This window comes from Triturus cristatus, chromosome 1_2 (assembly GCF_964204655.1).
Source record: "Triturus cristatus chromosome 1_2, aTriCri1.1, whole genome shotgun sequence".
NCBI lineage: Eukaryota > Metazoa > Chordata > Amphibia > Caudata > Salamandridae > Triturus > Triturus cristatus.
Window position 1 is genome coordinate 902,259,303 of NC_140580.1, and position 27,290 is coordinate 902,286,592.

The window sequence follows — 27,290 nt, forward strand, 5'->3', positions numbered from 1 at the left end:
AATAATTATTTTTCCCTTCATCTCACTTCCTCATCTTCCCTCTTTTCTTCATTCACTTTTCCTTTCACTGTCCCGCCCTCTTCCGCCTTCTGGCTCCATTCACTAGCTCTTCCCATTCTTCCTCCCTCTCTACTTCTTTTCACCCCATTTCTTTCGCGCTTCATCTCTTTTCCTCCTTCCTCTTTCTCCACGTTTCTTTCTACCTTTATCTCTCATTTTCATTCAGGACCACCTCCCCTTAGGCACAAAGTCCCCTCAATTAATTAATACCCTAGGTTCTAAGTCCTGAAGGCCGGTATTCTAACACTTTATAAGCTGTGTAACTTTAGACTTGATGGCTTCCTCCTTGAGCTTTGAAATACTATTGCTTAGAACCTGTTCCCTAAGCTTCTTCTACTAAGATGTTCCTTGACACGCCTATTTCAATACTTCTCTTTCATTTTTTTTCAGGGCTTCGATAGATGATGTGGAGACAGATGTGGTTGAAATCGAAGCCAAACTTGATAAGGTGAGCAGGGCATTCTGGGTACTCGACTCATGAGGTCAGTGGTAAACTGGCATAGTGGAAAATGTGCATCTAAATTGGTAGTTTGGATTGCTTAGAGTAAGTCACTCATGTCATACAGAGCCTACCCCTACTGAGCCCTACATGCCTTCATATTCACAGTCTGCCCCAAAATCTGCTTCTCTCTTTCCTGTTACTGGTCCAACCTCCTTTGCTACAAAGCCGCTGCCCATCAGTCGTTTACAAGGTTGAGACCTACGTCATGGCCTAGAACCTGCATGGTTTGTTGATACATCGAGGACAAACAAACAGCCTCTGATGCACGACAATGCTGCTGGAGTTATTCATCCTCCCCGTTTGATGTCATATCCGGCCTGAACTGGAGCAGACGGTGCCAGTGGTCCAGGGAAGCCTGCCCTGTACAGTTCTGAAGGACGCTGTGCTTTGGAAAGAGGGTGATACATCGGCGAGATGAGGTTTGTAGGCATCGTGAAATGTAGGGATGGGACCTTTTTGTGGCTAGAACGACTTTAACAGTTCTAGTCAGCAAATCGGACTTGACTGTATGGAACTGGGAGGTTTTCTGACAGGCTAATGCCCGCAAAAGGCTGGTGGAGGCAAGGAAAGATCTTGTCTGAAATGCAGCTGACCCCAATAGACTCTCCAGGTCTGTGGAGCCTCTGTCCCCTCTGGAATTTTCCAGTTTATCTCTTCTCAGCAGTGCCCCCTACAGCGTGTTTGTGGTACTGCAGCCTCTTGTGAATAAACAGGGTTCTGGAGAGATTCATTTACTTCTGCATGCACTGAATTTGGCACACCCATGCGTAGACCCATGCCATGCATCCGGCTGCTGAGTACGGTACTCTCTTCTGAGGATGTTACTTTCAGCTGTCCTAGCATGCGTTTTCCGTTGTTCCAATTTAATGTGCATTTTTGTAATGTGCTTGAGAAGCTGACAGTGGCTTGTGCATATCTGCAAGGCGTATTTCCCTCAATAAGTGTTTGATGTGCTGTAGGAGCATGAGGTGAAATTCATTCGATGGCATCACTGAAATAGAAGTTCGTGCTTTTCATCTCGACCTGGGCTGCTGCACCGCAACCAGGTCATACACCAGTAGTTTTCAGGTATTTGGATTTTAGTTTTTTTCACAAAATGAGGACAACAGTGTGGATCTAAGAGGCCCTCGTTAAATTCACTGAAATTAAGGCAACCTAAAAGAACAGATGAAGGCCTAGACAGTCGAGCTACGAACATATCTTGCACTTTGCTCCCCTCTATGGTTAGAAGGGGTTGAAACAGGAGTAAAATACATATTTACAAAGTTGACCTCATGTGAGTGCTAGATGGTCGTAATGGTCAAGAAATGGGGTAAGTTATTCCAGGAAGTGTCTTTGGAGGAGGAGAGTTTTAAGATCTGCTTTGAAGGTCCGGAAAGAGGTGGTGGTTCGGAGGGATGGAGGGATGGAGGAAGTGAGTTCCAGATTCTGGTCGCATTACCAGAGAAGGATTGAGACATAAATCTTTCTCTCTTGAAGGTAGGAGGTTCGAGCAATACGTTTTCTGCATTGCGTGAAGGTCTAGAGCCTCCTGAGATTTTGAGTTTATTAGCCAGATAGTGTGGGGTGGAGGTGTGCAAGGCTTTGTGGGTGAGACAGGCAGTCTTGTAAATTGACCTTGTTTTGATAAGAAACCAGCGAAGAGTCAAAAGTATGGGTGTGATGTGATCATTTCTTTTAGCCCCATATACGAAGCGAGCTGCTGAGTGGAGGATGGATTTTAGAGGGGGAAGGTGGGATTTGGGGAGGCCAACAAGGAGAGAGTTGCAGTAGTCCAATCTGGAAAGAACTAATGATTGGACCAAGGTTTTTAGGTCTTGTTCAGGAAAGAAGCGCCGAACCCCCCAGAGAAGGCGCAGTTGGTAGCGTGCATTCTTGGCGATGGTATTGATATGGGAATGTAAGTTGAGCCTTTTATCTAGGATGACTCCTAGAGATTTGGCACTGTCAACAATGATAGGCTTGTTGTTGAGAATGTTCAGATTGTTCATCCAAGATTGGATAGAAGAAGGAGATAGTGAGATCGATAGAAGAAGGAATTCTGTTTATTAGTTGATGAGTAGACGGCCAGTGGTGGATGGAGCTGAGAGTGGTGTTGAGGATTGAAATGTCATGAGTGGAAGAAACCTTTAGGTAGATTTGGGTGTCATCTGCATATAGGTGAAAATGGATCCCAGATTTACTTAGTAGATTACCCAGCGGTTCAATGTAGAGGTTGAACAGTGTGGGCGCGAGGCTCTAGCCTTGAGGGACACCTTGTCCAACAGCCATTGAAGTGGAGAGACAATTAGCTATTTTGATCATCTGGGATCTGCCAGAGAGAAATGATTCGAACCATTTGAGCACTGTGCCTTCAAAACCCATTCTTAGCTTTAAGGTGTTCAAAAATGTGTTGTAATTAACTGTGTCAAAGGCTGCGGATAGGTCAAGAAGGATCAGGAGATAAGATTCACCAGAGTCAAGTACTCGCAGGGCATCATTGATCACTTGAAGTAGGGCTCTTTCGGTACTGCAACCTTGGGTAAAACCAGATTGGAATTCGTCAAGGAGGGAGTTGACCTTGATATGTTTAGAAAGTTACTTTGCCACAAAACTTTCTGTAATTTTTGCAAGAAAAGGAAGGTTGGAGATAGGGCGAAAGTTGTTGAGATCGTTTGCAACACCAGAAGGTTTCTTAAGAAGTGGGATAACCTGTCCCGTTTTAAGTGCAGCAGGAAGGGAGCCTTGGTTGAGGAAGAGGTTTATCAGACTGGTCCAGTAGGAGAGTGTCTAGGTGTAAACGTCAATGGCAATGTCACTGGGCATGGGGTAGATGGAATGGTTTGAGAGTTTAGTTTCTAGAATGCTTTCAAGGAGGGACGTTTCATTGATGATGTCAAAGTTCTGCCACAGGACTAGGGATTTGCGGTTCACAGGTGGGGTAGGATGGGTAACCTGAACCACAGGTGATTTTATTTTTTCATCAAAGAATACTGCAAATTCTGCCGCTGTCTTGGGGGGGGGGGGGGGGATCGTCAAATATGGTGGGAGAGGGAGAGATGTTGGTGCTTTGATAAGTGTCTAGTTAAAAAGATCTTTCTCTTTGGACTGAAGTAAAAAGAAAAATTATTTTTTAAAGAGTCACATAGAGATCACTTGCTCCATTCATCAGCTTGCACACTTTCAACCTCAATTGTAACCACGCCTCATGACGATTGGCAGGGACCCTGAGACGTTTCTCTAAACGCGGGCATCAAACTTTTTAGCCGTACCCAGTACCACGGGCAGAACGGAAAATCACCATCTTGTCCCAAATAGGACGGCTACTGTTGTTGATGATGTACGGACATTCTAATTAAAGACATACAAGTGCCTTCAAATTGAGGATCGAGCCAACGAGCCATCCCCGAAGTATAACGACACATCTCTAGAACTTACCTTTTAACTATGTATAACCTATTACCCTGGAAGTGAAAGCCATTTATATGATCCTACTTATACAGTGAAACCCTTCTCTGATTGATCGAAGATATAATCAAACATCGCGAACATAACGTTGGTTACCTTCTACCCCATAAGCCAGTCGTCAGTGATTCTTACTACGACAATAATGAATATTTGCTAAAGTTCTCGTGGAGGATATACATTATGAGTCCTGAGGAAGGTGGTTCTTATCATTACATACCATCGAAACGCGTCGACGCATAGGTTGTTTTGTGTAATTTGCTTCGGAACAGAACCCTAAGAGACTAGGGCGCATTGTCACCGGACTGTTTCTGCTTACCGAATTGACAAATCTACACATCTAAAGACACACTCACGGTGTCAGCTATGGTTCCTCCCACTATGTAAATGCTTATATGTTTGATTGTCTTTTTTATTGCACCATTGGTTATATTTTATAACTTTTTATGTTTTTGATGTAATATATCTTTTACTGTACTCTTATGATTGAGGCTTTATCTTTAGCCATTCATTTGTGATTATTTTATTTTATGCAATTTGATTATGAGATGTTTTTAATTTGTTAATAAACTTTAACTGATATTTTTTTATTATAGTAAGGTGTTTTCCATCCATAATTTTCCAACATTTCATGAGGCGTGGTTACAATTGAGGTTGAAAGTGTGCAAGCTGATGAATGGAGCAAGTGATCTCTATGTGACTCTTTAAAAAATATTTTTTCTTTTTACTTCAGTCCAAAGAGAAAGATCTTTTTAACGAGACAGTTACCGGTGCTCTATCCCTTTGGACTTTATTGAGCCCCTCTCCTTGTTTTGCAAGGTGCTTTGATAAGGTCAAATAACTTTTTAGGACTTTTTTTGGCGGAATCTAGGAGGGTTCTGAAGTGCATCACTTTTTCATGGAAGATGAGTGTGTGGTAATGGGATCTTGCAAGGTGGAGATTGGACAGATTGGTGGTGAAAGGAGAGTCTCCATAATTTCTCAAGGATCCTCAAGTTTTTTCTTTCTTCGTATAGGGATTTATTGAACCACGGAGCAGAAGGAGTAGGTCTTTTCTTTTTACTTTGCAGTGGAGCGACATTATCAATTACAGCTGATAGACTGGTGAGACATTGGGAGGTCTGGTTGTTGACATCAGAGTAGGGGTCTAAGATTGGAAGAGAGCTCAAAGCTGTGTTGCATAAAATGTCCAAGTTGATGTTCTTGATGTTGCATAAAAAGGTAATAGTTCTTTTAGGTTGGCCAAGAGTAACACAATGAGATAGGTGCAGAGAGAAGGGGATGAGGAAGGGGTCAGACCAGTCTACTGGTATAGGATCAGCAGCAGTTATCATATCTACTTTGGAGATAACAAGGTCAAGAATGGAGCCCTTAGAGTGTGTTAGTTTTGTGTTATGTTGAACAAGATCATTTCCTAAGAGTAAAGTGGCAAGCCCGTTGCCCGCGGAATATTCCAGATTGCCCCAGTGAAGACTACCCTCTCCAATAAAAATCATGTTTGTGGCTTTGCAAGTATTGGTCGCTCGCAAAGTCCGTGAATTCCTCTGTGAACGCGGAGCTGTCACCAGGCGGGTGATAGATGGTATGAAACCTGACAGGGGAGTTTTGCTGGGTTTGAAACTCCAGAGAAAGGCATTCGAAAGGAACGGAAAGAGTTTCTGGGAAAAGCTTTGAGATGAAGGGAGTTCCTGCAGAGAACTGCTACACCTCACCCCACTATCTTCTCTATTATTCCTGAGAATAGAATAGTCAGTGGGGAGCAGAAGATCGATAGAAGTATGAGAAGTGTCGTTGAGCCAGGTCTCAGTGAGGAAAAGTATATCCAGGCTGTAAAGATTTATGATGTCTGACATTTCCAGCTTGTGTTTGTTCCCGGATCGACAGCTGTTTAGCAGACAGCGAGCCTCTGAGATGCCCGTTTTGGAGAAGGTGGAGTCAGGGCTTTTAGGGGTGATAGGGATAATGTACCTGAGAATAGGTGTCTGAATTGAAGATGGTCGATGTTTGGTGCGGGTGAGGGAGATGTTGGTATAGTGCAGTGATTAGTGTTAGCTGGAGAGGGGAAGGTGTAGGGGTTGGAGTTGGAAGAATTGTAGCTTGCCAATAGGTTGTAAATGTCAGTGGGTGCCAGATTGTGTGAGTCTTTTTGGGGGCATGGGAGCAGGGTACTCCTCAGGATTTTGGGGATGTGAGTGCTCGCCAAAGGAAGTAGGGAGTTGGGAAGAGTGAACATTTTAGCACTTAGGTGGGAAATTGCAGTTTTAACCTGGGATATAGAAGAGATGAGGGGACGCGCATTTACCTGGTGAAGGAATCTCTTTCTTGCTACTGAGCCTGCCGTGAGGGGAACGGCATTTGCGAGGGGCACATCTGTTATCCCTGCCACAATCCTTGCCTGCATTATCGCCGGGAGGGGAACGGCACGGGAAAGACCACATCACCCAGAGGCCACAGCGCCCGGCGCGCGCTGCAGACGTCATCACGCAGCGCCCGGGTCCTATTTCAGGACACCAGCAACACCGCAGCGCGGGACGCGCATTTACCTGGTGAAGGAATCTCTTTCTTGCTACTGAGCCTGCCGTGAGGGGAACGGCATTTGCAAGGGGCACATCTGTTATCCCTGCCACAATCCTTGCCTGCATTATCGCCGTGAGGGGAACGGCACGGGAAAGACCACATCACCCAGAGGCCACAGCGCCCGGCGCGCGCTGCAGACGTCATCACGCAGCGCCCGGGTCCTATTTCAGGACACCAGCAACACCGCAGCGCGGGACGCGCATTTACCTGGTGAAGGAATCTCTTTCTTGCTACTGAGCCTGCCGTGAGGGGAACGGCATTTGCGAGGGGCACATCTGTTATCCCTGCCACAATCCTTGCCTGCATTATCGCCGTGAGGGGAACGGTACGGGAAAGACCACATCACCGGGAAATGTAGGGAGGCCTATAGTCAATTGGTTAAGGCGGTCAAGTCACGGGTTATGAGAGATGTTAAGGTAGCCAGGGCCCAGTATAAAAAAAACCAGTGGGAAGCTAAAAGAGAGTGGGAAGATAGGCATTGGTCCGATCTTCTGGATGCATCGACATCCAATAACCAGACGAAATTCTGGGAACTGGTCAAGTGGGGCAGGGACCCAGATTCGAAAATGCCTACAAATCATGTCCCCCCCGGAACTTGGGTGGATTTCTACGCTACCCAATTTAGGTCTGAGATCTCGGTATCCCCCACTTTGCTAAGTTACAAGCACACACTGTTGGACCACGGTGGGGTCCTGTTCTTTTCTGAACAAGAAACAGAATTAGCATTGGGCCTGACTGAGCGGGGGAAGGCTCCAGGGATGGACCTAATCCCCGTTGATCTGTTTAAATCCAACCAAGATCTTTGGATACCGTATATTACTAGGTTAGCCAATGCAATTGCCCAAGGAGCTAGAATCCCAATGAGCTGGAAGGGGGCTGAGATCCTCCCAATATATAAAAAAGGGGATCGGTCCAACCCGGGCAATTATCGCCCGATCAGCCTAATTGATTCCCTCCAAAAGGTTATCGCACGAATGATCTTAGGTAGAGTTCAGGGATGGATGATTTCAGAGTGCATTTTGTCTCCCATGCAAGCAGGCTTTAGAGCTGGTATCAGCACCATCGACCAGGTGTTTAGATTCTGTCTGATATACTGGAAGGTGGTGCTGCTAGGCGGGGGAAAAATTTTCGCCGCTTTCATTGATCTGAAGGCTGCTTTTGACATGGTCCCGAGGGCTAAACTGTGGTGCGTTTTGAGAGACCTAGGTTTACCCTTGGAACTTCTGGATTTAATTGTTAAATTGCATGAGGACAATTTTGCTAGGGTTCGGTGGGGCAGTCAAGGACAAGTGACGGACAGTTTCTCAGTAACACGCGGGGTTCGTCAGGGTTGTGTCCTGGCGCCCACTCTCTTCCTGCTATTTATTGACCAGGTAGCAAACTTTTTCAATACCTTCCCAACAGATGCTCCCTCCCTGGCTGGGAAGAAGTTCCCCATGCTCATCTTCGCTGATGACACTCTGCTCCTCTCTAAGACCAGAAGCGGTTTACAGCGGGCATTGAACCGCTTTGAGGAGTTTTGTGTCATCAATGATTTGAAGGTAAACGTGAGCAAAACTAAGTTCATGGTATTCACAAGGAATACTCCGGTTCGGAGCGCGGTAATGATGGGTGGTGCTAACTTGGAACAAGTAGATCACATGTCCTACCTAGGGGTTACATTAGACTTTCGTCTGCGATGGAAGGAGCAGGTAGTCGAACAGCAGCTTAAACTGGCCCGCTTAACTGGCTGTCTCCTTAGGGAACAAAAGAGATCCATTACTAAACGAGTGCACCCCGCGCTAAAAATCTACGACACAAAGATTAACGCTGCTATTTTATATGGAGCGGATCTTTGGGCGTACATGGATCTATCTAGTCTGTTTAAAGCACAGTGTAAGTTCTTGCGGAATCTAGTGGGGCTTCCTCAATCAACTCCATCTATACCCCTTTGTTTGGACTTAGGGTGCAATCCAATTAATGAGATGGCGAGGTTCAGACTGGTCGCCTTTTGGAGACGGATTTGGTCTTCCCCTGACCTTGCCTTATTTGCTAAGGAGCTTGTTGAAGTCAGGTCTCTGGAGGGATCCGGGAGAATTCCTTGGCTACGTACGGTTAGAACAATTTTGGTGCAAATGGGTCTGGAACAGCTGTGGTTGTCTCCTGGAACCAATGTGTTTCCCTCCAAACAAGAATTCAAAGCATTGTACTGGGCCTCGGTCCGACAAACCCTAGTGTCTGCTTCCAGCTCCACCAGTCTAACAGGCAGGTTCCTGGCTAACAAGCTGGACCATTCCCGTGAGAACTACTGGGACATTATCACCAGGCCGCTAGATAAGAAACTCTACCATCAGTTTCGGGTGGGTTCTTTGCCGCTGAATACATTTGTTAAAAACTGGGGCACTGGTGTAACTGAATTTTGTAAATGGTGTCCTGGCCACAAGGAGTCAGAGGGCCACCTCTTATTTGCTTGTCCCAAGTACCACGACCCTCGTAAAAAATGGTTAAAACCGCTGTTTCAACGCCTTACTTGTGGTAGGTCTGCAGAGGCGATTCGGGCACTAAAGACCAATACTTCTGAGTTGTTTGCGGTGAGCACAGCGAAATTCTTGGGCTGGGTTTGGATCATTAGAGCCCATGAATAGCTAGAAATGTTTGATCATGCGATTCGTCCTTAAAAGCTTCAATCCAAAGTTGGATATTGCACAGTATTTTAAGATGGTTTTATTTATTGATTTTATGTTTTTAAAAAAAACTGTATACATAAACGGATCGTCTAAACATAAATGGGATGTTTGACAAGGATTATTTTTAATGTATAGTTTTTATTATGTGTAAATTGGTTAGTATGCGGCGTTTGTAATGTATGGCCTCAACTGTTTGTGTAAATTTTGTTGTCTTTTATGATTTTATTATCGAAATAAAGACTTTAAAATCTGAATCTGAAGAGATGAGGAGTCCTAATTTATTTTCTAGGGAGAGCAGAGCTGGAAACAGAATGTTAGGTTGTTCTATGGGTTCAGATGGGGGTTCAACTTGAGAGGGAGACCATGGGGAGGGGGTGGATGTAGGAATAAAGAATGGAGAGAGACTCATCAAGAGATGTTGATTGGAAGTACTTGTCGGTACATCTGAGTAGGAGAGAGAATTATCTGTGCATACATTGAATAAAATAGAGGTATTGACTTATAGCTGAGGAAGAGAAAGGTGAGGTCTGGAGTGGGAGGAAAGGGGATAGAAGTGGGACATAGGAAGGCAGAAAGTAGGGGGGGGAAAGAAGAGGGGGAAGGTGCGCAGACTGGGTATAGTAGGTGTATGGGGACTGGAAACAAGCACGAAAAGTATGGTAGCGCCGGTTGGTGGTTATATAAAGTGTAAAGTTCTGCTAGGTTAGAAGAAAATGGGGGAAGGAGGTTGTCATAAGGGGATAGGGGTTCAAGCAGAAGTTCTGGAGTGTTGGGGGTGGAGAGAAATGAAATAGGCTTGCCCCCCCTAGGATTCACAAAAAAGGGAGAGGGGGAAGGGGAGGAGGGGAGGGAAGGGTAAGAAGGGAGAGCAAAAGGTGGAAACGTCACCGTGAGAGCTGTGAAGTCAGGAAATTAGAAAGATGGATTGGATGGGGGGGTGGTTAACCTGGCGAGGGGGGAGATTTCTGCAGAATTCCAGGCTGGTAAATGGGTATGGATGATGGAGCAGGCCATTGGCTGGGAAGGAGTGTTGAGGGTAGTATCCCAGATGGGGAAGGTGGGATTGGGGGGAGGGGAAGCAGGGGTGAAGGAAGGGAACAGGACTGCCAGGGTGGACGACTGTTCCCTAAGGGAGGACTGCAAGCAGGTGTCTTGGAGGGTAAGGGACGGCGGGGGAGAATTGAGAGAGGAGTTAATGAGGAGTGAATTAGTTTCAATCCAAGTGGTCCACGTTTGTTTACAATTTGTTATCAGCTTTAGGCCTGGGAGCAAGTGGCTTTATTCAAGGCAGATTTAACAACTATGACAAAATGAGTCTTTCAACCCTTTCCATTTTTTTCTTTATCATCTGTGTCAAATTACAGCCTGACCATACACAAACACCACCTCATGTGTATATATTGGACTGATCCCTAGCAAATAACTTGCAGCAACCATGGACTCGATTTGTACTAAATTGTTACTTGTTGTTTACAGCCCCTTGTAAGTTGAGGAACACGCTGTCTGGCTCCATAGTTTGGGAGAAGATAAAATGGGTAAAATTAGAATTGACATTTCTGAAATAGTTTGTAAGGCGCAATTATGAGTCATCTTTGTTGTATGAACGGGAGCTGTCAGGGGGCCTTTATTGGTTTATATTTATGAGCCAAATGTGATTGCAAATCTTCAGAACCACTGATCTGCGGGCCAAGAATCCTCTGTCTGTGAGATCAAAGAAACCAATGAACACGAACGTAACATCTGTGCTTCAACCTGTCCAAAAGTCCTCTCTATCTCCCTCTTTTTATCGCTTTCCTTTCCTCTTGTTTCTTGGCACTCTCTTCATATCTTTCTCCCTTGGTTCCTTAAACGTATATATTTTCTCCTTCTTTCTCTGTTTTGCTCTCTCTCTCTCTCCTCTTACTCTTTCACTCCCTCTTCTTCCTTTATCTCCCTCTCTGCTTCTCTTCTTTCATTACCACCTCTCTCTCCTCTTTCCTACTCTCCTACCCCCTTATCTCTCTTCCTCTCACTCCCTCTCTTTTTATCCCACCAGCTGGTGAAACTATGCAGCAACATGATCGAGGCCGGAAAGGCCTACATTACCACCAACAAGCACTTTGTCAGTGGGATCCGGGACCTGTCCCAGCAGTGCAGGAAAGACGAGATGATCTCGGTGAGTGGAACATTTTGAATATTAAAAAGGTGCAGTGTGAATCTTCCGTCAGTGTTGGTAAGTCTTTCGGTTTCCTCTATTGTGCTAAGTTCTCCTGTTTCTCTATTCTTTCCTGCTAAGACCTTCTATTTCTTCAAGTCAATAGTGCTAGACCCTTCCGTTTCCTCCATTTAATGTTAAGTCTTTTTCTTTCCTCAGTTCATTGCCGCTAAAGCCTTGTGTTTTCTCAGTTCCATGTCGCTTAGTTCTGTATCCTCAGTTCTGTGTCGTAAATCGCTCTGATATCCTTCAGGATCTTGTCGCGCTATATACAACTTTATAAATAAAATAAATCAGTGCTGTAAAGTCCTTCCATTTCCTTAGTTCAATGCTGCTAAGTCCTTCTGTTTCCTCCATTAAATGATGTCAAGACTTTTTGTTTCCTCAATTCTATACGCTAAAGCTCTATGATTCCTCAGTTCCATGTTGCTTAGTACTGTATCCTCAGTTCTATGTGGCCAAGCCACCAGCTCTATTAATTCCCTCTCCTTTCTTTTTATTTCATCAATGTAATGCTGCTCAATCCTGTTTCCTCAGTACTCTGGCGTTAAGTCTATTTATTTCCCTCTGTTTGTTGCTCCCAAGTCCTTCTCTGTTATTCTGCTCCGTGCTTACATTCCCCCTCCTCACTGAGGCCAAGTCCGTCAATTAATTATTGACGAGACTTTCTTTTCCTCTGCCTAATGTGTCTGATGAGCCCCCAGTTTCTGTACTACATACGTCTAACCCCTTCTGCTCCCCTCTTCCCTGTGCTTCAAATTTATTTCATTTCTATTTTCAGTGCCACTTGGAAGTTCTATTTTCTCATCACAACATTGCTCATTCATGTTGTTTTCTCTGCTTAGTGATTCTGTGCCACTTTCCTCTGTTTCATAAAGCTGATCAGATAGTCTACTCAGTGAAGAGTGATTCTTTTTTCTGGGTGTTCAATTCCTCCAAGTCAGAGTTTTCCTTCTGAATGCTTCCATATAGTTCTGTCCTCCAAATCCGTGCTGATGGACCCTTCCATTCGGACTGGATTGTTTGAGCCATTTTTTAGGTCTCGTCTGACCCAGCGCATGCGCTGGTCTGGCGAGACTTATTGAGAGGGCTCCAAAAAGTGCTACCAGGCCAGCCTAGAGCTACAGTGCATGTGCGTGGGCGCGCGCGGCATGCTTTACCGCGATTACTTTCACTTTAGCGGCCGCACGACCGCTTTGATGTTTGATCGTGATCGCGATCACTGTTACTTTCGCGGCCGCACGGCCACTTTGCATAGCCAATAGGTCTCGCTTTTGGGACCTTATAAGTATTTAGTTATGCAACTGTTGCATGGCTAAACACTTATAAGGTCCCAAAGGTGAGACCTATTGGCTATGCCAATGCTTGTTTCTCTTATAAATGGCTAGAAGTCCTTTTCTTCCCTGTTATGTTACTATGTTTGTATATAGTGCTCGTACACCAAACAGTTTCATGGCGCTCTGGAGAAGCGAGCAGACGTTAAATGTTATAAGCTTTCCTGAAAAGCCACGTTTTCAATGCTTTTCTAATAGATGGATAGCCGTTGGCAGATCTGATCTCGTGAGGAAAGGTATTCCATAGTTTTGGATCGACCACTGAGAATCTGAGCCCTCCCAAGGGCTGACGCTTATATTTAGGGACTGATAACGATCCCAGTTGGGCAGAGCATAGAGGACTTTTAGGAGTGAACTATTGAATCTGTGAGCGGATGAAAGAAAGGACATTGCAGTGAAGGGTTTTGAAAAGAATACAGCCAACCTCGAAGGTTATTCTTTGTTCAATTGGCAGTCAATGGAGGTCCTTCATCAGTGGAGATACACGGCAAAATGTAGGTTGCTTATATATCAGACGAGCAGCCTGATTCCGAACTAATTGCAATCTTCAAATGAGGCCTTTCGGAAGGCCAACACATTAGCATAATCTAATCTTGATAGCGCTAAGGCAATAACAGCTTGAACATGAGCCTCCTAGGTAAGAAAATTGGCGATTTTCCTTTATCCTCGGAAGCATTAGCAAGGAAGATTATATGACGGATCCAGTTTAAGGTTTCAGAGACCGGTCCGCATCAATCGTGATTCCAAGGCTTTTTACAGTTTTCTTTTGAGAGGGGGAATCTCCTAAATGGGCTGGCCAAAATGACTCAGTCCAGTGTTCAAGCCTATTTTTGGTTATGATCTCTTCGGTTTTATCCGTCTTTAATTTCCACTGATTACCATTCATCCACTCCCTAATGAACGACATGGGGGTTTGAAACGGCTCCTTCGACTCGGGGTGATTATCCAGTTTGAAAAGCAGTTGTGTTCCCTCTTGACAGGACTTCTGAGTCATGAGGCTCAGTGCTGCTTGGTGCTTCTGTTTCCTATTCTTAGTGTTGCTAGGCCCTCCTCTCTCAGGAGCTGAAGATAGCAGCATACTTTTCTTACCGATACTAAATGCAAACACATTCTTCTGTTCCCATGGCTCATTCCTACTACACCCTTTCATTCTCATTAATGCCCAGTCTTTGCTTTTCACCTCTCTATCTTCATTGCTGCCAGGACCTTGGATTTTATACCCCTCTGACCATAGCCATCTAATCCTTGCATATTTCCTGTCTTTACTCATTGATGTTAAGTTACATTTCATCTCCCTCTGCTCATAGTCGCTAAGTCATTACATTTCATCTCTCTATGCACATAGCTGCTATGTCCTTACACTTCACCCTCTCTGCTCATAGCTGCAAAGTCCTTACATTTCACCTTCCTTTGCTCATAGTTGCTAAGTCCCTGCACTTTACCCCCTGTGCTCATAGCTGCAGTCCTTACATTTCCTTTCCTCTGCTCATTGCTGCTGAATCCTTACAGTTTGTCTCTTTAAGATAGGATCATGTCTTTACATGTCTTCTCACCATGAGCTTTGCTATTACACCGTTGTATTTCATCGAGTCAGTTCATCTGAGCCTTTCATTCCATCTGGTCAGTGCTAGTAACGAGTTCAGTTTTCTCTGCTCTTTGTCTCTAAATTCTAGCTCCCAGTGCCAAACACTGACATTCTTTTGCTCGAGGCTGCTAAGTCCTCCATTGGACTGTACTTTGCCTCTTCCTTCTTCTGTTTTGTGTCTTCAGGATTGACAATTCTTTTTTCGCAGCACAAAGCTACTGTCCCCTTTTTCTCGTTCAATGCTCCCAGGCCCTTCCGTCGCCTCGGCTCATTCTTGCTAAGTCATTCTCATCCCTGTACTGGAACGCCAGCCTGCTTCCTCTGCTCAGAGGTGTTGGGTCCTGTCTTTCTCTGTAGTGTTACGCCATCGTTCTATTTCCCTTCCAGGTATACTCAGTCCTTCTGCTCTGTCCTGCCCGTGTCAGCCAGTTCTGTTTCCCATGATAAATGAGGCCATGCCTTTCTTCTTCCCCTGCTAGGGTCTGCCTAGTTTTGGTTTGCTGGTCTGTTCTGTCTTGTCATTTTTTTTTTAAGCAGCAGGTATCTTTCATTTACTCACGGCTGTTTATAGCATCTTCTTTCCTCCATGGCTTCTCACTGCTGGGGATCTCTTTTCCCTGTGCTGGAGAATCCTAGTCCTTATGCTGGATGCTGCCAACGCTTCTGGTTACCCTGATCTCAGATTGTCTTCTTTTCGTCCACTGATAACAATTCCTTTTTATTCCTTTGGCTCAATTTGATAAGTTCTTCTGTATCCTCTGTTCCTGGTGCCCTCTAGTCAGTGCTGCACAGTCTTTCTGTTTGTTATGTTCAGTGTTGTACTCTCTGCTCATCTCTTCTTCCCTGGATACATTGTCCCCAAGACCTTTCACATTCTTCTTCTTCCTGTAGCAAACTCTGTCCTTCCATCCATTCTTTGTTAGGGGGTTGCCAAATTGCTTCGTTTCATTTGGTGACATTTCCTGAAGTTCTATTAAAATGTCATTCAGTTATGCAAAATTATGCTTTTATAATGGCCTAAGTGTTTCCTGTATCTTAGGGTGACTATTGTAGCGCGAGGGCACATTTTGCATAAAAAGTCTTGTGAGATACTCTCAGACATGTTGAGCAGTAGATTTCTCTTGACGAGGCATTTGCAGCATGACCAAGTCATGTAATATGAATTTTCCAGAAATATACAGAATTTCCCTATGCCACAAAATTTGGAAATGATGCCAATTTCATCAGTGTAATGAAAATTTCGTCCAGGTGTAGTTGTGACATCTTTCTGTTTCCTGGTTTGTATACTGTTAGTCTTGTATGTCTGTTCTGTGTTAATGAGCCCGCCCACTTCATTTTCTAAGGACTGCAACATCATTCCAATTCCATCTGCTGCTGCTTTTTCCTTCTGTTCCACTTCACACGCTTTTGCTAATTCCTTCAGTTTAGAAGCAGATCTGTTTTTCTGCTAAATTTCCTTTGTTGCATGCTGCTGCACTGTTAAAATGATCTTTGCTCTGGGTTGCCAAGTCTTTCTAGTCCCTTCTAGTTGTTGTTGCTCTTTCTTTTCCCTATCCTGAGTACAGACAAGTCCTTCCTTTCTCCTATGCTCACTGCTGCTACGCCTGCCTGCTTCCCCTTGGCTCAATATTGCTAAATAATTGTTTGTTGAGTCGAAGGCTGCAAAGTCATTATTTCTCCAACACTCAATGAAAGGCTTAGGTTGCATTCCTTGGTTTTGCTAAGTCCTTTTTTCATTGCTGATCTGGACTCTACTCCCTCTGCTTTCGAGCTAAGGTTGGAATAGCAGTACAGTTCAGTCTTTCTAGGTTCGCTGCTAAATGCTGCTATGTATTCTGTTTCCTATGCACTTAATGTTTTTCCTGAAAGGCATTGTGCTGCTGATGCCTCTGGAGTGAGGAATTGTCAGATCATGGGAAACTATAGGGGTGTTATTGAACTGTGCATACAGCCCTGGTGCACACCGTGGGCTGCATGCCGAGTTCGAACATTTGCCACATCAGGTCGTAGACATGGGCTCTGTGCCCAATTGCCATGAACAATGAGCTTTGTCCAGCTAATGAGAGGTAGTGCATATTCTGGAGAAAGTGCAGTAGACTGTTTGTGCACCTCCTGCCTGGCGCAAAGGGAGCGCATCCCTTAAGTACCACTTTGCCCAGAGACCTGCATTTTAAATGTGGAACAGTTGCATGGACAAAGATGTTCTCTAATTTCCATGGGCCTTGCCACCTTGCAAATGGGAGGACACCCCCCATTCATTGCTATGTGCAACTTTGCATCCATGATTTACAGAAGGGTCCATACAACAAAATGCACCTCCTTCTGTGTGGGACCATTGAGCAGTCGTAAAAGAAAGTTGCAATCCTATGCCCCTTTGATATTTCGGTCCTAATGTTGCAGCTGAGCCTGACTCTGGCAGCAGCACACCAAGAATTAAAGCCCAGAAAAGCACCATGTGGTCCATGGATGGCAATGTAACCACATCCTAAAAGGAATCGTGTATGAACTAAAGAAAGATATTATGTCCCCATGGCCTATTTGATGCTCCAACGCGCATCTGGTAAGGCCAACAAATTACACATGATGGGCACAGAGGCAAGTCTCTGAGTTTGGGATATTTCTGGAGCTTGGCAGGAAGTAAAATACAAAAGTCTAGCTGTGTTGTCTGTCTGGAGCCATTTTTAGCTGAAGTCTAACATAGCTGCAGACCCGCCTTCAGCAGCCGCTTGACAAGTGATGGAGTTCTGTGCCAAGGGCTTGTAAAAGTCTTGTGTGAGTGAGGCCTGGCCCACATGGACAGCTGCCTGACTCCTGTCCCTTCTTTTTTCACTGCAGGAATGCCTGGACAAGTTTGGGGACAGCTTGCAGGAGATGAACAACTACCACATGGTAAGCAGACTTAAATGTAAATGTAAATGTAATGTAAATTGATACTTGTATAGCGCACTACTCACCCGCAAGGGTCTCAAGGCGCTTGTACGAATACCGCTGTGGAACCCATCCTGGCTATCCCTGTGAGGCGTCCACTCCTGAGCACCCCCAAGGTGGAGGCCAGGCATCCTTAGCGTTGTGGGGGCCGTTGTGGAGATTAAGCAAGCTATTGCCCAGAGTTGCAGAGTGGGACTCCATGATTGGAATGGCACCGAGGCGAGAATTATCAAGTCCGTGGAATTTTTGAGCCCAAGACCCTCCGAGGCGGGGAGTTGAACCCTGGTCCCGGGCTAGACCTCTGCATCAGGGTCTGCCGCTCTAATCATTGAGCCACACTTAAACTTGCAAAACCTTTAAGTAAAGGAGGATGGTTGTTGGGGATGTAGGGTGGCTGGGATGTACCACTCTGTCACTGTCTGCTGAGGTGCACATGACGGTTCCCAGAGAGGAATCTGAGATAAATGGAGGTCCTTGCTTTCCTGTTAGACTAAAAATCTGGTGCTGCACTACATGATTGAGAAGCATCAGCAGAGCTATGTATGGGTCTCAGTAGATAAACATCAGGTTATTGGTGCAGGCAAGGACATAGATGCATAAAGCAGTAGTTTGTGTAGTCTCATTACTGGAATACAGGGGGGCAGCAGGTCAGGATTGAAGCAGGGTGCTGTGGAAGCTACATGTTGGGTTTAGTACTGGATTTGACGGACTGGACTAAGGGTATTTGCCATAGCAGAGAAAGGGTACATTCAAGAATGAAAGAGCAGGAGTAGCTAAGGTGAGGACAGAAGCACACAGGGTGTCAGCGCCAGCACAGTAGGGGATACTCCAAACTAGGATCTGTTTGCATTCACAGATCTATGTGTATACAAGTATTTGAATAGCAGGTGAGAAAAAGGGGGGGGGGGTTGAAATCAGGATTGAGGTCTCTTTGTGTGGTGGTCTGTTAATGGAGGTCAGAACTGAGTACCTTGGCAGAACTAAGTTGGGTCACAAGTGCAACAGTTGCGAGTGATCTAGGTCAGGAATGAGATGCGGTAGTGCAGGTGGTGTGGTGTCAGTCTTGTACAAGGAAGCTGTGAAGTCTACGTTGAGTTTCTGTGGTGGAGCCAGTTGTTGGTCAGAATTCAACCAACAGGGGGCAATGGAGGTCTGGATAGAGGTTTCCCGGTAACGCTAGTTGGAGATCAGTCTCACATTTGCAGTTTGTGTTGGAGGTCTTGATTCTGCGTTGGAGCAGGATACGGTTCAAGTACTGCAACCACTTGATAGTGCTCTAAGTAAAGGTTCTGCGGTGGAGCCGGATCTGGTTCAGTCCTGATGGTGATGGAACACTTGATGGCGCTCTTGTTAAAGGTTCCGCAGTTGAGCTGTGTGGCGTCAGTACTGCAATGCCCGTTCTTGTTGGAGGTCTAGCTAAAGGATGTCCGGTGGAACAGGGAGGCTTGTTTAGTAGTTCCTGATGGAGGTCTTGAAAAAGGATTCTCAGTGGTGGAAGTGTGCGGTGGTCACTACTGCAATAGCTGCGATGCTCTATGCACACCATGAGCGAGATGTCAAACAGGAAAGAGAAGGTATAATTTTTAGGGTGTGGAGTCGTGTCCTCAGCAGCTCCCTGAATCGACCGCAGCCTAAGATTCTTATATGCTTTCCTTGTTCTGCTCAGTTCAGACCTCTCCTAAAATACATCAAAGATCCACTAACCCTCTCTGACACTGATGATATCCGTTTCTTATAAAACAAAATAAAGAACATGAATGAATGAAGCCCAGAGTTAATAAAAAGGACTTCTGAGGTAAAAATAATGTCTTATTTATGGTTACAGAGGTAATTTCTGTTTTGCTAATCCGTGGCATTACCAGAACATATCTCCCGCTCTGAGGCTGTGTGATGGGAATTAAGCAGGGTTTCTGTGCTTAACTAAAGAAGGAAAAGCCTGACCCTCCCTGGCTGATGCAGAACGGCCTCACTGTGAGGCTTATTGGTTAGAACTGCCGTCACAGTGTGGGGTGTCTACAGCTCCTATTGTACTGAGGTGCAGCATGTAGAATTGCCTTTATTGTGCTAATAGTGTAAACTGTCCACATTGTGCGTTGAGTATCTAGAGCTGCCCTTACTTTGAGGTGGAGCATCTAGGACGTCCATGTTGTGAGGTTTGTCAGACCTAGCATGAGGTGAAGTGCCTAAATCTGAACTCACTGTGAGGTGGTGCCTATACTTCCCATCACTGTGAGGTGAGGCATCTAAGCCGTCCATTTGAGGTTTATCAAAGCTATTCTCGCCATGAGGTGAAGTAGCTCAAACTGCCCTCACTCTGGGGTGGTGTCTGTAGCAGCCTTCACTATATGGTGCGGTACCTAGCACTGTAACAACTGCGAGAGAGAGCATCTAGAACGTCCTCATCGAGAACACCTTAAGGTAGAACATCCTCATGAGCATCTAGGACATCACCATGACAGATGGGGGGGGGGGGGGGTGTCAAAAGTTTCCGCTCTATAAGGCGATGTAACCAAGGCTGCCCTCATTGTGAGGTGGGGTGACTTGCATTACCATTTCCATGTTTGGGGTAAATAGAACTGGCCGTGCTGTCAGGCAGAGTAACTAGAACACACAAGGCTAAGAATGTGGTACCCTTACTCCTCCAAGGAGCTTGCACAAAAAACTTATAAACGTTGTTGGCCCCCTGGATTTTTGCTGTCTAGTCAGTGTTCTGATATTATTGGTAGGAAGCACTTCCTGCTTTACAAAACAGCCAGATAGATACATGGACAGTCTAGACTGGAGAACCAAGGGAACAAATCCAGATATTCCAAGGCTACAGACCCATGCGGTGAGTGCCTGCTTAACGCCAAATTAATCCAGCCTTCCAAGAGCTGAGTTGGCTCTCATGAGAGCAAGAGCTTACATTAAAATGGTCTAAGGTCTAGGTGGGAAAAGGCCCAGAACACGAGCAGAGCCTAGTACCCCAACCTAACCCCTCGCACCGCTTCCTAGTGATAACCTTTGTTTGAGATTCCAAAAAGTGAAGTGCTAATTCAGATTGAACTAAAAGAGTAGTGGGGAGGACACCCTGTCTGCAATCCACACCAGAGAAATCAACTCAGACTGTGCCATTTAAGAAGGCCCTGAAGCTATCCGTCTACAAGGAGGCCTTACCTAGTACCTGGGGCCTTTCTCCTCCTGTCGTAAGGCACAGGGATCCTGTGTGTGCCATGTTCTAAATGCAGCAAAACCCACGGTCTAAAGAACCATCGTGGCCTTCTGAACTGCTCTCAATGCAGCGGACTCAGAGCTGATGCATCACCATGGACTTTACAAACACAGTCTGAAAAGCGAATGTTGCAAATTGTTTGTGACATGACAATCTAGTGCTCAACAATACACCATCACAAGTGAAAATGTATGTAAGGAGGTGGCATGTCTCATTGTGAGTTGGAGTGCCTAGAGGCGTGCTCACTGTGAGGGGAGGTGTCTAGAAGGGCTCTTACTGTGAGGATAGGTAAAAGATCTGCCTTCATCGTGAGTTGGATTGTCTTGTGCTGGCCTTGCTCTGAATTTTGGAAGTAGAGCTGCCCTCGCTGTGAGGTTGAGTATATGGAGTGGCTTTCACTGTGGGATTCAGTTTCAAGTGTTGGTCCCACAGTGAGGTATAACGCCAATGTTTGCCTCGCTACAAGGTGGAATATTTAGAGCTGCATCCACTGAATTGAAAGTGCGGGAGTCTAGAGCAGCCTTCACTGTGTGGTGGGGTATCTCAAAAAACCTTCTCGTTTAGGTGGACAGTGTAGAGATACAGAGAGGGAGCTTCCAGGGCTCTCCTCACTCCCTTCTAGAGTGCTTAGAGCTGCGCTTGCTGTGAGGCGGACAGTCTGGAGCTAATGAGGTGAAGGTTCCAGACCTCCCTTCACTCACTCCTGAAGTGTTTAGAGCCGTGCTTGCTGTCAAGTGGAGGGTCTAGAGCTACTCAGGTGAAGGTTCCAGAGCTCCTCTCACTCACTCTCGTAGGGTGTTTAGAGCTGTGCTTGCTGTTAGGTGGAGGGTCTAGTCTAGAGCTACTGAGGTGAACGTTCCAGAGCTCCTCTCACTCACTCTCGTAGAGTGTTTAGAGCTGTGCTTGCTGCGAGGTGGAGCATCTAGAGCTACAAAGGGGAAGGTTCCAGGGTTCCTCTCACTCACTCTTGTGGAGTGTTTAGAGCCATGCTTGCTGCGAGGTCGAGGGTCTAGAGCTATAGAGGTGAAGGTTCCAGGGCTCCTCTCACTCACTCTCCTAGAGTGTTTAGAACCGTGCTTGCTGTCAAGTGGAGGGTCTATAGCTACTGAGGTGAAGGTTCCAGAGCTCCTCTCACTCACTCTCGTAGGGTGTTTAGAGCTGTGCTTGCTGTTAGGTGGAGGGTCTAGTCTAGAGCTACTGAGGTGAAGGTTCCAGAGCTCCTCTCACTCACTCTCGTAGAGTGTTTAGAGCCGTGCTTGCTGCGAGGTCGAGTGTCTAGAGCTACAGAGGTGAAGGTTCCAGAGCTCCTCTCACTCACTCTCGTAGAGTGTTTAGAGCCGTGCTTGCTGCGAGGTCGAGTGTCTAGAGATACAGAGGTGAAGGTTCCAGAGCTCCTCTCACTCACTCTCGTGGAGTGTTTAGAGCCGTGCTTGCTGCAAGGTCGAGTGTCTAGAGCTACAGAGGGGAAGGTTCCAGGGCTCCTCTCACTCACTCTCGTGGAGTGTTTAGAGCCGTGCTTGCTGCGAGGTGGAGCGTCTAGAGCTACAGAGGTGAACGTTCCAGAGCTCCTCTCACTCACTCTTGTAGAGTGTTTAGAGCCGTGCTTGCTGCGAGGTCGAATGTCTAGAGCTACAGAGGTGAAGGTTCCAGTGCTCCTCTCACTCACTCTCGTGGAGTGTTTAGAGCTGTGCTTGCTGTCAAATAAAAGGTCTAGAGCTACAGAGGTGAAGGTTCCAGAGCTCCTCTCACTCACTCTTGTAGAGTGTTTAGAGCCGTGCTTGCTGTCAAATCAAAGGTCTAGAGCTACTGAGGTGAAGGTTCCAGAGCTCCTGTCACTCACTCTCGTAGAGTGTTTAGAGCTGTGCTTGCTGCAAGGCGAGTGTCTAGAGCTACAGAGGTGAAGGTTCCAGGGCTCCTCTCACTCACTCTCGTAGAGTGTTTAGAGCCATGCTTGCTGCGAGGTCGAGTGTCTAGAGCTACAGAGGTGAAGGGACCAGAGCTCCTCTCACTCACTCTCGTAGAGTGTTTAGAGCTGTGCTTGCTGCGAGGCGAGTGTCTAGAGCTACAGAGGTGAAGGGACCAGAGCTCCTCTCACTCACTCTCGTAGAGTGTTTAGAGCTGTGCTTGCTGCGAGGCGAGTGTCTAGAGCTAGAGGTGAAGGTTCCAGGGCTCCTCTCACTCACTCTCGTAGAGTGTTTAGAGCCATGCTTGCTGCGAGGCGAGTGTCTAGAGCTACAGAGGTGAAGGGACCAGAGCTCCTCTCACTCACTCTCGTAGAGTGTTTAGAGCTGTGCTTGCTGCGAGGCGAGTGTCTAGAGCTACAGAGGTGAAGGTTCCAGGGCTCCTCTCACTCACTCTCGTGGAGTGTTTAGAGCCGTGCTTGCTGCGAGGTCGAGTGTCTAGAGCTACAGAGGTGAAGGTTCCAGAGCTCCTCTCACTCACTCTCGTAGAGTGTTTAGAGCCATGCTTGCTGCGAGGTGGAGCGTCTAGAGCTACAGAGGGGAAGGTTCCAGGGCTCCCCTCACTCACTCTCGTAGAGTGTTATAGCTGCGCTTGCTATGAGGTGGACAGTATGAGTAAGAGGAGCACTGGAGCCTCCACCTCTCTAGCTCTACTCTCACGTGGAGTGCTTTGAGCTGCGTTTGCTGAGAGGTTGAGTGTCCAGAGCATCCCTCATTGTGAGGTGGAGACTGCCTTTGCTATGATGTGTGCTGTTGAGACCTGCTCTACCTTTGATGTGAGTTTGTAGAATGACCCTCACAGTGGGGTGGGCAATGTCCAGACCTACACTGCCCAGATTGAAGGTGTATGGAGGTTTCCTTGCTACAGGGTGTGGATGTCAAAGCTGTCCTCAGTGAGGCAAAGTGTCGAGGACTTTCTTCACAAAGAAGTGGTTGTGAAGAGCTGCTCTCACTCCCAGGTGGAATGTTTAGAGCTACCCTCACTATGTGGTGTAGTGTCTAGAACTGCCCTCTCTCTATGGTAAGGCGGGAAGGTATTGATACGAAGTGTCTAGAGCTCCACTTTCCGTGACATGGGCAGTCTAGAACTGCCTTCATTGTGATATGCATTTCTGGAGCTACCTTTATTGTAATTTGGATGGTGTTGTGATGTACATTTGAACAATTGATTTAGAGGTGCTTCCTCTCAGGCACTGTACTTTCTGGTCTTTGACTGTTATGATGTAATGGGTTCTACTTTGGAATGTTGGTGGCGGTTGAACCGGCAGTTGGCTTTGACTGCAGTTGAGTAAGGTCGCTCCACCTTATGTGTCAGGGTATTTATTCTAATAAATACTTCCACCTCAGTTCTGTGTGCTAATCATCTTTACAAGTTGGTGATGGATTTACTATTACCCTGAGCTTCTCTCGCTTCCCTCGCTATTCGGTGGAATGTCTGGAGCATCCCTCACTGAGGTGGAGTGTCCAGACCATCGTTCACTGTGAGGAAGAGTGCCTGTGCCTAGAAGACAGGAGAGGGTGTGGTGTTACGGCCAGAGCTGGCGACCTTAGAACTGGGGACCAGGTTTGAGTCTTGGCATGGGCTCAAATCCTGTGATTCTGGGTAAATCACTTAATCTCCCAGTGCCTACCAAAAAATGAATGTGTCCTTGTGTAATGTAACCGATGCTCATGGAAATCGCTCCAATACCTTCTAGTCGAGATTGCGCTATATAAAACTGCAAAAAAAAAAAAACTGTCCTCTTTCCAAGGTGAATGATCTAGAGTTGCTCTTGCCGTGTGGTGATGTCCAGCCCTTCCCTCACTATAAACACTTCCCTCCCTGTCAGGCTCAGTGTCTCAAGCGGCAGTCACTGAGGTGAAGTTCCTCGAACTGCAGTCTCTGGGGTGTAGTGTCTAGAACCGATGTGTACTAAAAAACTGATTCCTTCAGACGTAAAAATTATTTTCATTCCCTCCCAAAAATGTATCAAAACTGGGCATGGGTTCAAGTGTTCACATATGGAGCCATTTAAACATGCTGAGCCTTCCGTGGGAAACCATCTGTGCAAAGGTTTGTCACGCTGGCGAGGGGAGGGCGGTAGAAGCAGTGCGAAGAAACTTGGCCTGATGCTGGTTTAACCCCCTCTAGAAATGGAGTTAGTGCCCATGTTTGCCACCCTCAGCGTCTCCATCTATATCATTCGTCCAAGTTCTAGGCTGATGTGCCTGAATAACATGCCAAGTTCTGGAAGCCATCTCTGCAGTATGTGTCTAATCCCAAGGGCCGCTACTTGAAGTATTGTCTCCATACATATTTTATGCAACAAAAAAGAACACAAACCAATTGGCAATAGATATACAACTATAACTACAAGCACAACAGTTCTAACTAAATACATCACACTTATGCCAACCATGAAATCTGAACAAAAAATATAAAACGATACAGACTAGTCGGTTTACTTTTATGCTCACAGTTGTAGCCAAAAACTCTGTGTGTGGTACAATTTAAAACATGTGGGCACACACAACCCTGGATTAGAAGGACAATAGGGGCAGTACATACCACTCTCCTTCCGCACACCTACTTTGGGGGCATTGCCACATCTTGAGTACTTCAGGGGACATATCTATCATATTGTGGTCAGTTCCGAAAGCCTGATTATTGTATCCAGTTTTGGAGGCCGTGTCTGGAGTATTGTGTTGAATATTGCGTACCATTCTGGCGGTCAGATATAGGTTCACGTGTCGAACATGGAAGCCACATCTCAAGTATAGAGCCCAGCTCTAAAGGCCTCATTTCCAAAATGGTGGTACTCCAGAGCTGGGAAACCAAAATGGTAGCTTGTTCAAACCACAAGGAAGATGACGAGGTGTAAATTCAATTTTCTAAAATGACTAAGCCTGGTGGAAGAGATTCCCTTGTTTAGTGGAGGAAAACTGTCACCGGAGGCGACAGTACGAGGCTAGAGGTGATGGGAGGAATGAAGGAAGATCAAGTTTGATATTTGGAGCATTTTTATAGAATGTTTGGTGAGTGCAGAGAAACGCCAATCGCAGAAGTCATGGAGATCGAAACCATGATGAATTTCAAAAGGCCTGAGACAGACATGGGAGAGCATTTGTACTGAGACGGCGCTGGCATATTTGGAGTCCATGAGGGATCTGTGTGGTTAGAGAGCAGACTGAATGCACCATAAAGTAGATCTGATTGGAAGGCGGCAAACTGCCAATAATTGATGTTGACAATGTTAGGCAGGAGTGTACAGCATGGGTCCAGGTTGGCCAGCTCTTCACATAAAATATTTACGATACATTAAATGAATGTAATGGAACTAAATGGTGTTGATAACGCCGGATTCTTATCTTATCTTACCATCCCTTAAGAATCCTCGGCCGACTGGACCTTTTTACCTGCTGTGAAGTGTAAAGGGGAGAGAACAAACTCATTCAGATAAAATCGATAACCCAATGAATTCCGACGCTGAAGAATCACTAACTCCGAATTAAGGTTTAGGGGATTTATTACAAAGCCAAAAATAGCTGAACATACAAGCACCTCATGACGAGGTTAAGAAAGTACATGGGCACTAATACAAAGTTCATCCGACGAAACAACCTAATTCGATGAAGCATAAAAAGAATAATGAACTCTAAAAATATCAAACAAAAGATAACTGCTCCAATATCTAAATCAGTCTTCATGGATACCTACAAAGGAATTGATTAGTCTGTCCTTACTCTACCTCTAAAGGGACATCCCTACTCAACATCTCCCAAACAAACCAAGAAAAAGGTGTCAGCGCGTGGAGACTTCCTAAGAAGTACACTCACGTTGAAGGGGTCAGAAGCCGACGCCACCAAACTTGTTCTAAGTCTCCTTCCTCAATATTGATCTCTTCCTCCCACCCTCATCTGCTTCTTCTCTGCCGCTCCTCCCTCGGGGCACTGTCCCTAATGCAAAATGCACAACATGGAGGACACGCCTCCGTAACACCTCTTCTGGCTGGACACCTCCTGAAGGTAAATTTCCATTGAAACCTGAATTTCGTCCAATAACGGATGAAACGTCCTTGAGTCCCAGGCTCCCACAGCACCGAAAGTATCAGCTCCTCATTATCTGCATTCCTGGAGACACCTGTAGCAAACTCTCCTCCATACCTAACTCCTAAAACAAAAGGTTAGTCTTCGCTAACGAGAACGATGTCCTTGCACCTGCAACAGAAGCCTGAGAACAGAAAATCCTTCCTTGTACATGAAATTCGCTGACTACCTCCAAATGAGAGCCTTCCCAGGGAAAGTATACTTTGGCCTGCACAATTCAGCTAACATAAGAAATGTGAGTAGGCCTTTCATAGCAAAACATAGACATTCAGTTAGGCCTCTATACATCAAAAACTACGCACATTAATAAACGTTGCATCTGTAAGCCCTATATTTCATTACATTAAATATATAAGTAATCATTCCTACACATACAGACTTTAATATTGTGCACTGTTAAATCTAATGCAGTACATTGCACATAAATTAATTTGTAAAGGCACTTTGCAATAGGCAATTACATTAAAAGATCAATGTACTCTTTCGACTTAGCACAACTACATTTCTAACATTACACTCACATTGTTTATTACGTTTACTCTTCTAATGATCATCTGTTAATACAATATAAGAGTATATGCGGGTGCGGACGATGCGTGATTATAATGCACCCCTACAATTTTCAGAACCCCATGGCGTTCTATCAGTGTTTGTTATGAAAGTCTGGCTTGGATCAGTCCTCCCCGGCCAACATTGGACATTCTGCTGCAGAGGTTGCTGCAAGTGCCAGTGTACCCTCCTG

The 27,290-nt window shown here is 45.7% G+C and overlaps 1 protein-coding gene across 1 annotated transcript in view; it reads left to right on the forward strand.

The window, feature by feature from the left end:
* ACAP3 (ArfGAP with coiled-coil, ankyrin repeat and PH domains 3) overlaps window positions 1-27,290 on the forward strand; it is a 328,968-nt gene that overhangs the window by 156,472 nt on the left and 145,206 nt on the right. The window contains exons 2-4 of the mRNA XM_085609611.1: window positions 451-508; window positions 11,285-11,404; window positions 17,198-17,251. Of these exons, the coding sequence (XP_085465737.1) occupies window positions 451-508; window positions 11,285-11,404; window positions 17,198-17,251 (232 nt within the window). The remainder of the gene's footprint in view (window positions 1-450; window positions 509-11,284; window positions 11,405-17,197; window positions 17,252-27,290) is intronic.